The sequence below is a fragment of the Bos indicus x Bos taurus genome, chromosome 6 (genome assembly GCF_003369695.1).
Source record: "Bos indicus x Bos taurus breed Angus x Brahman F1 hybrid chromosome 6, Bos_hybrid_MaternalHap_v2.0, whole genome shotgun sequence".
In the NCBI taxonomy this organism is placed as follows: Eukaryota; Metazoa; Chordata; class Mammalia; order Artiodactyla; family Bovidae; genus Bos; species Bos indicus x Bos taurus.
Window position 1 is genome coordinate 6,783,650 of NC_040081.1, and position 12,039 is coordinate 6,795,688.

General features: G+C 44.7%; 1 protein-coding gene and 1 long non-coding RNA gene across 3 annotated transcripts in view; one reads left to right on the plus strand and one right to left on the minus strand.

The window, feature by feature from the left end:
* Positions 1-759: 759 nt before the first annotated feature.
* On the minus strand, positions 760-5,457 carry LOC113893998. The gene is made up of 3 exons (XR_003511428.1): positions 3,429-5,457; positions 2,532-2,721; positions 760-949 (listed from the first exon to the last, which is right to left on the minus strand). It is a non-coding gene; the product is annotated as an uncharacterized LOC113893998 (long non-coding RNA).
* The window catches only part of SEC24D (SEC24 homolog D, COPII coat complex component), a 115,071-nt gene continuing 106,115 nt past the window's right edge, over positions 3,084-12,039 (plus strand). The window contains exons 1-2 of one of the 2 annotated variants that reach the window (XM_027543733.1): positions 3,084-3,309; positions 5,503-5,661. In XM_027543733.1, the coding sequence (XP_027399534.1) occupies positions 5,544-5,661 (118 nt within the window). In that variant the 5' untranslated portion in view covers positions 3,084-3,309; positions 5,503-5,543. The remainder of the gene's footprint in view (positions 3,310-5,502; positions 5,662-12,039) is intronic. The other variant, XM_027543732.1, reaches the window with a different exon arrangement.

A 12,039-nucleotide genomic window follows, 5' to 3' on the forward strand; every position in this document is an offset into this window, starting at 1 on the left:
TCCAGAAGAGGCAAATCTATCAGTAGAAATTATGAGTAATAGTCAATTCTAGCTCAATAAAGCTTTTATTTTTAAAAAATAATTCCAGAACACCTTGGTGTTGGGGCTTGATGAACACCTGAACTTTACCGTTACTGTTATTGTTTGTTAGCCCACCATGTACCCTTTCCCCAGCCCCACTTAACATGGCCTAATTTACTATGCTTCCATGTATTTAACAAAGCCCAGATCTTGACCATTTCAGCTTTTGTAAATACAAAGCTTCTTCAAATTGTAGCTTTGGAATTAGACATCTCCAAATTTATTAAGTGACATAAATGCTTCAGTTCAGTTCAGTTCACTCGCTCAGTCGTGTCTGACTCTTTGCGACCCCATGAATTGCAGCATGCCAAGCCTCCCTGTCTATCACCAACTCCTGGAGTTCACTCAAACATGTCCAGCGAGTCGGTGTTGCCATCCAGCCATCTCATCCTCTGTTGTCCCCTTCTCCTCCTGCCCCCAATCCCTCCCAGCATCAGAGTCTTTTCCAATGAGTCAACTCTTTGCATGAGGTGGCCAAAGTACTGGAGTTTCAGCTTTAGCATCAGTCCTTCCAAAGAAATCCCGGGACTGATCTCCTTGCAGTCCAAGGGACTCTCAAGAGTCTTCTCCAACACCACAGTTCAAAAGCATCAATTCTTCAGCACTCAGCGTTCTTCACAGTCCAACTCTCACATCCATACATGACCACTGGAAAAACCACAGCCTTGACTAGACGGACCTTTGTTGGCAAAGCAATGTCTCTGCTTTTGAATATGCTATGTAGGTTGGTCATAACTTTCCTTCCAAGGACTTAGAGTATGGTAATTCTAACTTTCCAAAGGCCACCTATCAGAACTCTGAGTTGTTGTCAGGAAATTTCTTCTTTCTATGTGGTCTTTTGCAGAGTTGACTCTCTTCTTTCTTTTCCCTTTAAAGTTATAACAGAAAGACCTTAAGAACACAGAACACCAGCACACAGATGTTCCCTGTGAGTTCACCTTTCAATTATGATATGGTTACCAGAGTGACCAAGTTAATTACATATGGAACATCAGAGCTGATCTCAGGTAGAAATAGCTCAAGTGAAACCCAGGAGGGCTGGGAATCCAGGCTGACCCTCAGGTCTAGTGAAGGTCAGTGTTTCAACCACAGGAATAAGCTAAGAAGTTAGTCACTTAAGCCATGGGCACTAGGGGCCATGAGAAGGGAAGGGGGACTGAAACCAGAATAGGGAAAAAGAGATTTGTGATTAGGAACTCCAGTCACTGGTGGACTTGTGTGGTTAATTACTATTTTCGTCATTTGAAAGTTTGAATATAAAGCAGTAACATGAAAAATGCAGAACCAGTTAATAGAGAATAGTACCTCAGAGTAATATCAAAAAGAAGAGAGTATGTGGTGAAAAGAACTTTGGGATTAGAATCAGAAGGCATGACTTCCAACTGACTCTGAGATTAGTAAGTCATTTCCATTTCCCGAGCCTCAGTTTATTAATCAACAAAATGATTGGGGTTGAATTCAGTCCTCACTGAATATTTGGTTGAATATCAATCTCTCTCAAATCCTTCCCAGCTTTAAATAGTTAGGAATGCAAAACTGTCTTAGAACTGAAACCACAAATTGTTTCTTTCTGGTGCCCTGAGCAAGGGGAGAGATCAAATGTACAAATCCAAATTTTGTGGTTTTACAGGAGCTGCAAGCTAACCAAGTCATCACTGTGTTCCCAATTCCAAGTGATTCTTTCCTACATTGTGACATGGCTATGATATGAAAATTTTTATTTTTTTTAATTGCTTTTTCAAGTTGCACTGCTTCAGCTTAGGTAGAGCTTCCTAAACTCCATCAGATATTTCCATCATATTAAGAATTTAAGAAACCTAATGTAAAACAATTTTCATTGTAGATTTTTCAAACCTGACCAGTGTTGAACTGGACGTAGGCAGATTCAACCAGGTTAACCACACGTTAACATCTTAACAAAAGTAAAATGGGGAAAGGGACCATTAGTCTTCACTAGGCTGGAACAGCATAAAATGCCTGCCAAACTCATGGAGCATTTCAGCAGAAGCATCATGCTCATGCAAGTTTTTACCTAAACATATCATCAGTAAAAGAAATTTGTCAAGTCGCTTTCACTTTCTTGTTGCCCAGAAAAAAGTGTATTTTGAGGACAAAACACTGGTCTGGTGGTCCTTTTCTAAGTTTGAGCAAAGTGGTAGCTACACCAGCCTTGGATTGGCTGAAGGCCTATTTAGCAGTGGGGGGTTGTGAGAAAGCAGCCAGATGGTACTGATTTTTAAGGTTACACAGAGAGGTCAAGCTCCACGTCTTACACAGGTTGCCCTTCTCAGCTCTCTCTCATAACACTGAGTGCTTATACATGGAGCGATCCCTGTTTTGGGGTGGAATCAGTCATTCTACTTTACAGACAACGAATATGCAGACATTCGTTGAAGGAATACACAGAAATCTAGCAATCCTAGCTTTGGTGAAGACCCCCCTTCCCATACTTTTAGCTCGGACGTCCTTTCCTCGGTTTTTGCGCCGCGTTGACAGCTGTCTTGGGCGTTGCTTTCCTCTGTAGTGCCTCGTGGAGTGAGTCAAGTCTCTACACGTGCCAGATTCGCCTCTAGACTGCAATCTCTTCGAGATCCCGAAGCGTGTACCTTCCCATGTCGGCAGTGCAGAACCCAAAATATCCTAGTAAATATTATTATAAGCATCATTGTTACTAGTAAATATTATTATGACTCAAGTAATACGTATTGAATGAACAGCTGAACCTGCAACCTGTTGAATGAATGAATGTACCCTCAATACAAACTCCCTCCTTCCTACGGGAATCCACGGTGAAACTGTGGCTCTAATTTAGCCACAGCGTTAATATCTTTGACCTGCTGGAGGGAAACGAACCAACAAACAAAACAGGAAGGGGAGAAAAGAGCAAAAAGAGGAGGACGCTCAGCCAGAGCGCGCGCCGCGCCGGGCGGCGGGAGCCGCCCCCGCCCCGCCCCGCTGGCGTCTGTGCGCGCGCGCCGCCGGGAGCGCGGCCGCTGGTCGGAGCCCGGCGCCGGGGGCGCGCCACCGGGAGAGGCTTTGACGTGGCAGTTCCCAGCCCGGCTGCAACTCGGCGAGCGAGACCAGCCTGCGGGGACGCCGGCGCGGGGCGAGGCGAGGCGCGGCGCGGCGGGAGCAGCGGCCGCCGCGGGAGCAGGGTCACCCGGGCAGCCGGCACTGCGGCCAGAGCGCGGGCTCTCAGAGGCCCGGCGGCGGGCGGCTGCCAAGCAGGTAATGCCGCGCCCAGCCTGGCTGCGCTGCGGCGGGACCCTTCCCCAGACACAGTTGTGGGGGTTGCGGTGCCAGGCTTGGGGGTGCGGTGGGGCGGTGGCGAGAGACAGGATGCTCACCTGTGGCGGGGCAGCGGAGGAGACCTCCTGCTTTGCTCCTTCAGTCCTTTCGTGTAGTTTAATACTGGGGGGCGGGGGGGTGGGGGGGGCGTAGGCATTTTTTACCCGCCCTCGCGCCCGTATCTTTGTGTCTGGGGATGCTGAAACTCCCAGGTTAGGGTCCTCAGTAGCCACGGTATTCCAGCGTTACTGCCCGCGGTGTTTTTATCTCCGTATCAACTTAATTTCCCCTTCCTTGGAAGGAGGGAATGCTGGAAATACTCATTTTGTGATAATGGCAAATGTATCCTCAAGCTTCGGGACAGCCTGACAGTGAAACTGATTTGTCCAAATCCCAGCTGGGTCCAGGGTAAGACGTGCATCTGGTGAGAACGGGCGAATGACAGCGGGCTGGGGGTTGTCCTGGGCTTGGAATCCCAGATTTTGAGGCTCGGCCTGCTCGTGCCAAGTGGCTTTCTGCCATGTTGCCGCTTGAAGCTGAGTCAGGTTTCTGTAACTTGGTGCTCCAGTGTGAGGAAGTTTGACGTGGCAGACTGGGTTGAGTGAGAAAGCAAATTCCTTGCCAGGACCGGTTGAAGAGGCACCCGACTGCTTCCTGCTCTTTCGAGTGAACATCCCTGCCTTTCCTTTCTGTCACTCAGCAACAGGCTGCTGCGTAGGTGTGTTCCTGCTGACTTCCTAAATGCACTTGGTTGGATGAGCTTGACCCAAGCTCAGGCTGCCACGTCTCTCTCCGCTAAGTGGGAGGAGGGAAGATGTGTTGTCAGTAACACAGTGGACCCAGGGGCCTATTACTCCTCTTTTTTAGATCTCCCCTCCCAAGGAGAATAAAGTGATCTTACGGTATTTTTACTTCAGTTGCTTTCATTTTGGAATCGTATAGTTTAACATGAAATTGAAACCAAATGAATGCAGTTTCCTGAATATGTTTCAAACCTTAGCCGGTTTCACTGACCTTATAGTTTAAAAGATAGCATCGTAAAATAGCAAAAGGAAAAATATTCCAATGCTGGGTGAAGAAAGTGGAAAGAAATTGCAGAACCGTTGTTTTTTATCTGGAAAGGCTTTAGAAGCTTCATTTTGTAAGAGAGAACTGACGCTCAGAGAGGTTCTTCAGCTTATTCTGTGTCACACAGCTAAGGATGAGCAGATGTGTAGTGTAAACCCACTTCTCTTGCTGGGATTCAGAGCTTTTTCTGTTATAATTTTTCTTCTTAAGACTAGTTCTATGAAATGCCTCTTCTTTTATGAAACCTGGAGGAAAATGTCAGCTTTAAAAACGTTGATGTTTTGGTTCTGAATAGAATCAAGATGGATCTATTGTATTTGTGAGCTGTGTGTGTGTGCTTAAACACATGTACAATTGGACTTTTCCCCCTTCATTCTTTAAATATATGTGCATGTATTCTTAGAGGTGTGGTATTTAAATTAGAAAGAAAGTCTGTCGTCTTTGCCTGAGAAACCACTGACAACTCTCAAATAGTTGTAGGCTGCCACTCGGCTTCATCAATATATGACTCATAAAATCAGTCCATTATCAACTTATTTTCTACTGTATCTGTTGGACTTTTTTCCCCCCGTTATCCTAACTGCCTTGTTAAAGTTAGTAATTAGGATAGCACTAAAATGACACAAGTCAGAACATCCAATTGCAGGCTACTGGCAAGTCTGGTCAGTCAGTGACATTGACATGTGGTTATTGCCAGTGACACTCTCTATGCTGAAACAGGGCCCTGGAAACAAAAGGCACCAAGATAGTAGATACATTTATGAGAGACTCTCTGTGACACAGTTTAGGCTTACAATGAGAAAGGGATTGGCAGCTGTTATTCAGGATTTAATGCCTGTGCATTTGCCTAGGGCTATGGAAGTGAGTTACTGAGTTCCATAGAGCTGTGGTTAGAGCCTTTTTAGGGGAAAATAATATTGTTTGATATGAAGCTGTCTCATGTACTTGATAACTGTACCTTTCTTCAGACTATTGTAAACATTTATTAACAGTGTTTATATTTTTAATAACATTAAGTGACTCAAACTCTCATGTTGATGTTTTTTCTTTTTCCTTCTGTTACAGGGTTCTTTCATAGAACTATTCCTTGGAATGATATTTTCATAATGAGCCAGCAAGTTTATGTGGCTACACCTCCCTATTCTCAGTCCCAGCCTGGAATTGGCCTTTCTCCACCGCATTATGGGCACTATGGGGACCCGTCTCATGCAGGTTCTCCACCAGGTAAGGTGCACTATTTTGACGCGTGTGTGATTATTGAATCTCAAGCTCGGAGACATAAGATATTCTTAAAGAGCAGCTTTGGAAGAGTTGAATGTTAATTATAGACAATGCAGTGGTTTGAGCTTATAGGATTATTTGGAAAAGCCTATCTTATCACTTTGGTTTTTGCATAGAGGTTTATTTTTTAAATATAGATGAAAACAAAGACACTTCCTGAGTGTCTCGTTTTTACTGTTAGACTTGCTCTTATTATTAACCGGTAGTGTGAGGTTATTACAAACACTAAAACCCCCACAAATTATATATACATACACATATATGTGTATATATGTATGTATATACACTATATACTAAATATATGTATGTTAAATATATACATATACTAATATTGGAAAAATCTCATTAGATTTGTATGCTGAAGTTTATTCAGTGATGATAATAATAAGAAAAACATGGCCTTGCTTTAAAATCATTATTAAATAATATTGGTTGCCCTAAAATTTGGTGCCCAGCAAGGAATCTTGGTTTTTGGAGCAGAGGTGGGAGAAGGAGTCATGGAGTGGGACTCCTGTTGCTCTTATGGCAGCTGACATGATAAGATCACCTCCCATTTTCAAGGGGCTGCCCTGAGGGGCCAAGTTTCAGGGTCGGCAGGGAGGCTAATAATAGCTTGTTTCAGTGCTGATGACCCCAGATTCCCTAAAAATATTTGTGAAAGACAGTTCTTGGGACTCGCTGTGTATAAATAATTGAGTATCTCTGGAGGTTTACTAGGACTGACTCAGGGATATAGGATCCAGGCCTTGCTGGGTAGCTTGTGTGGAGTGCAGAGTCAGCCAGGGGTGAGGAAAGCCTCTAGGGAGGCTTGATGGTAGCAGCCACGCACAGTTGCAGCAGAAGATGCTGTGAGACTGAATTTCCTGTGGGAAGTCGCTCTTCTTCTGACTTAGTCTGGGTTTTAAAAACCTCCAGATGAGGCATCGTCATCTTGTCCAGGTTCAGTCCTCCCCATAACATTTCTTGATCTGGGTCCTGTAAGAACCATTTAACCCATCTTTCTCCAATTTCTTTTCTGTCTGGTGGTTCATTCCCCCTCAGCATTTATATATAATTATCATTATGCATTGCTTTTTTTTTTTTTTGAGTGCTTATCATGTATCATAAACTGGCCCTAAAAGAATTATGTGTATAATTTTATTTAACCCTCATTCAATGCTGTTCAGTAGATTATTAGCCCTATTTTGCAGCTAAGAAAACTGGATGTCTGAAATACCATGATTTATCCAAGGTACAGAGCTGGTGGTGTAACTGGGATTCACACCGCAGTCCCTTGAGAAAACAAGCAGCAAACTTGAATAGACACCTAAGTAAAACATTCAGTGTTACTCACTTTTCCTCCTTCTCTTCACAGCCATTTCTTAAGTCCTCAGTCCACTCCCTCATGCCCCATCCTTGCCTCGCAGCCCTCCATGGCTCAGTGTATTCTCTTCTCCATAGCCTGGGCCCCGTCCACCCTTCCCCTTCTCCCACTAGGGTTGTTGGTGACCTCCTGTTACCAAAGGCAGTAGACACTGTCTTGTGCTCTTGAATTTGACACCGTTTACTGCTTTTGTTTGTACAAAACTCTTTTCTCCTTTGGTTTCAATGACTCTGTCCTTTTATTTTTCTTGGTGGCTTTCTGGACAGCTCCTCTAAGGGGTTCCCACTTCCCCACATGACCCTTAAGTGGTGCTGATTCTGCTTCTTTGTTCTGGCTTCACCCTTCTTTCCCTCTCTGTAGATTTTTCCCTTAACTGTGTTATTCCATATGAAGGGCTAGTCTCTCAGATCTTTTCCTCCAGCCCAGATGACTTTCTTAAGGTCCAGATCTGTATTTTCAGTTGCCAACCTGTTTAGGTGGGTATATTAAACTCATCATGTCCAAAATAACTTAGTATATTTTTTCACAAAGCATGTTTTTTCTGGCATTCCATACTCACCGAGCAGCTATCATTCATTCAGCTATCTAAATTAGAACTTCTCACTGTTTTAAAAAATCTCTCCTTTTACCTTCTATAACCCAAATTCTTTTGGGGGTGATTGTCAATCTTTTCTTCCTGCTTCCTCCTTTCTACCCGGTAGTCACTGTTCTTGCTCCAACCATCCACCTCTCACCTGGATGACTAACGTTGTCTCCTAACCACATCCTCTCTCCAGCCTTTCTCCAAACAGTCCAGTCCTGTGTTCTGTTCATTCAGTCGCTCCCTCATGTCCGACTCTTTGAGAAACCATGGGCTGCCGCACGCCAGGCCTCCCTGTCCATCACCAACTCCTGGAGCTTGTTCAAACTCATTCATGTCCATTGAGTCAGTGAAGCCATCCAACCATCTCGTCCTCTGTCTTCCCCTTCTACTCCTGCCTTCAATCTTTCCCAGCTTCAGGGTCTTTTCCAATGAGTCAGTTCTTCACATCAGGTGGCCAAAGTATTGGAGTTTCAGCTTCAGCATTAGTTCTTCCAATGAAACTTCAAGACTGATTTTCTTTACAATTGACTGGTTTGATTTTCTTGCATTCAAGGGACTCTCAAGAGTCTTCTCCAACACCACAGTTCAAAAGGATCAATTCTTCGGTGCTCAGCTTTCTTTATGGTCCAACTCTCACATCCATATGACTACTGGAAAAACCATAGCTTTGACTAGGCAGACCTTTGTTGGCAAAGTAATGTCTCTGTTTTTTAAATATGCTGTCTAGGTTGGTCATAGCTTTTCTTCCAAGGAGCAAGCATCTTTTAATTTCATGGCTGCAGTCACCATCTGCAGTGATTTTGGAGCCCCCAAAAATAAAGTCTGTCACTGTTTCCCCATCTATTTGCCATGAAGTAATGAGACCAGATGCCATGATCTTAGTTTTCTGAATGTTGAGTTTTAAGCCAGTTTGTTCACTCTCCTCTTTCACTTTCATCAAGGGGCTCTTCATTTCCTCTTCCCTTTCTGCCATAAGGCTGGTGTCATCTGCATATCTGAGGTTATTGACATTTCTCCTGGCAATCTTGACTCCAGCTTGTGATTCATCCAACCTGGCATTTCACATGATGTACTCTGCATACAAGTTAAATAATCAGGGTGAGAATATACAACCTTGACATACTCCTTTCCTAACTTGGAACCAGTCTGTTGTTCCTTGTCCGGCTCTAACTGTTGCTTCTTGACCTGCATTTAGGTTTCTCAGGAAGCAGGTCAGGTGGTCTGTGTTGGAGGGACTTTTATAGCCTGTAAATCTAATTCTGACTTTCTTCTGTTTCAGGCCTTTCTGGCACCTCCAGAAGCTGGTCTGTGCCTCTGTTCAGGGCCTCTAACCTGTCTCCCCGCAGGGTGTGCCCTACCCTCCTCCCCCAGACTCAGTTTACCTGTGGGGCTTGCTGACGTTTCTGACCACTTCCCGTTCTTCCTCAAGCTCATTCATAAACCTTCTCCTCCTGTGTTCTCCAACCCCTGTGTGGCTTTGCTGCCAGTTACTGCACTGTGTGTCACAGATGTGCCTGAACAGTTCAAAAGGTCCTCACTCAGCGTTCGTTCAACAAATGAGTGGACGACAGGCTGCTGCATTCATCAGCCAAGTACTCAGGAGTTCACAGTGCTAAAGCACCATTTTGTTGAATTAGATCCTCATGCTTTAATTTAAACCTCTTTCTCCTTATCAGTTCTCAGATACCAGGCTATCAGACTCTGTCTGTATACATACCCTTCTGTAAATTCTGGTATATTTGTTTAATGACTTAAAACTGGCACTAAATTACCCTAGCCTATCTTTCTCTGTGCTGAATGACCTTAGATCTCTTAGTCTTCAGTCATCACATACCTTCTTTTCTAGTCTTTTGGTGTACCTTTTTTTTTCTGTGACAGACTCAGAGAACTTAGCTGTAGTTCCTGGAACTATCTGTTCTACCGTAGATCTGGCCAATGACAAGTCTTGGTTTCTATGTCTTACATACCATACTGTCCTTTGTGCCAGTTATGTGATGCTAGTGCTCTGCAGTGACAATGTAGCAGGCCTATTGGGTGAGCAAAATACCTGTGGCGATGCAGCAATGAATAAAACGAACCCAAGCTCCATCCTGACAGTACAGACTTGTCTAGTGGGACATGCTTTAAGGAAATTGATGGTGACAATGCAGGGGACCAACCATTTTGAGGAAGTAGAGGGTGGAATGGAAGCTCACAGCAGGGGCACCTAACCAAGGCTTACAGGTGAAGGGAATCTTCCTGGAAGGAAGGACCTGAAGGATGAGTGAGGGTCGGCCAGAGAGGGAGGCAGGTCACTGGGATTGGAGAGGTGGCACCTTTGAGGACCTGCAAGAGGTTCACCATGGCTCTAAGGACAGTAGGGTGCAGTGAAGCATCTTAAGTGGGGAAGGGTCACGTATATTGTTTATTTATATTCCGCGTTAGAAAGAGTTGTGAGGAGGGAATCAGTGGGCACGCTGCTGTCTGGAGCACAGTTTCGGGTCCTCAGCACTGTTGACGTTTGGGGCCAGCTAATTCTTTGGTGTGGGAGGCCGTGCTGTGCATCCTAGGGCCTTTAGCAGCATCCTTGGCTTCTATGGAGCGTCAGATAGCAGTGCTCCCCCTTCTTCTCCCACCCCTGGTCCCAGGCCATCGCAACCGAAAATCTTAGACCTTACCAAGTGTCCCTTTGGGAGCAGCATCACCCTTGGTGGAGGACCACTTGTCTAGAAGCTGAGCAGCAGGAACTGTTGATGTCCTGGAACCAGGGGCTGTGGTGAGGCTTCTAATGAATAGTGAACTTTTGTAGGAATAGCACCAGCCACAGCACCTTAGAAATGAGTCATTATGGTTCTGCCCGTATAATAGGGACTTTGTTTATTTTAGATAAACTTCTTTCTTTCTCAAATGCTTTTTAATTTTGGTTTCAGTGTGTCAGATCCAGGGCCAAATCCAAGATACGCTTTTCTGGGATGTTGTCTTGGTCAGAGGTCAGTCTAGCAGAAAGACATTTGTAAAAGGGTATCAGGAAGCTAAGAGAATAGTAGAGTCAGAGAACCAGGCTTGGGACTCTGCGGTCACGGAGCCGACATCCAGTAAGCATTGCCTTTCTACACGGGAGCTGTCTCTAGAGCACATGGCAGCCCAGCCTGTAAGAGTCTAGGAAATGGAGATTCCATCTTTCCAGCTCAGGACCACATGGAAAGGCAAGCCAGAGAGGAATTAGAATTGGTATTGCGTAAGCTAGTCTGTAAAAAAAGTCATTGCATTAAAGGCCAGTTTATGATTTTAGATATTTTTCTTTGGACATTGTTGTTGTTGTTCTGACTGAGTTAGACACTCAGTCGTGTCTAACTCTTTGCAGCCCCATGGACTGCAGCACGTCAGGCTTCCCTGTCCTTCACTGTCTCCCAGAGCTTGCTCAAACTCATGTCCATTGAGTCACCGATGCCATCTAACCATCTAATCCTCTGCCGCCCCCTTCTCCTCTTGCCCTGAATCTTTTCCAGCATCAGAGTCTTTTCCAGAGAGCTGGCTTTTTGCATCAGGTAGGCAAAGTATTGGAGCTTCAGCATCAATCCTTCCAATGAATATTCAGGACCAATTTCCTTTAGGATTGACTGGTTTCATCTCTTTGCTGTCCAAGGGACTCTTAAGAGTCTTTTCCACAATTTGAAAGCATCAGTTCTTTGGTGCTCAGCCGTCTAAAGATTATGGTCCAACTCTCACATCCATGCATGACTACTGGAAATACCATAGCTTTGACTAGGCAGACCTTTGTCGGCATAGTAATGTCTCTGCTTTTTAATGTGCTGTCTAGGTTAGTCATAGCTTTTCTTCCAAGGAGCAAACATCTTTTAATTTCATGGCTGCAGTCACCATCTGCAGTGATTTTGGAGCCCAAGAAAATAAAGTCTGTCACTGTTTCCACTTTCTCTCCATCCAGTTGCCATGAAGTGATGGGACCAGATGCCATGATCTTAGTTTTTTGAATGTTGAGTCTTAAGCAAGATTTTTCACTTTCTTCTTTCACCCTCATCAAGAGGGCATAAACATAGTTAGATCTTTCTCATGGTATGGTTTTGCTTTCCTATTAAGGTTCTCATACTGAAATTCTCATAACCTGATTCCTCTTTACCTCTGATCAGTTATGAAAATGCCAGGTATGTGACCAAAGACTATGACTGTGCAGATAACAGCGATACTGGTTTCCTTTGCCCCGAGAATAGAGTCCAAATGGTACCTGGGACTTTGTAGTCTGACCCCAGCCAACCTGGACAGCCTCTGCCCCCGCCACTTCCCCACCGTCTGTCAACACTTCGCCTTTTGCCTGATCACACCCCGCTCTCTCAGATCTTTAGTTAAGCTTTGCCTCTTGCCTGGAACCCCCTGTCCT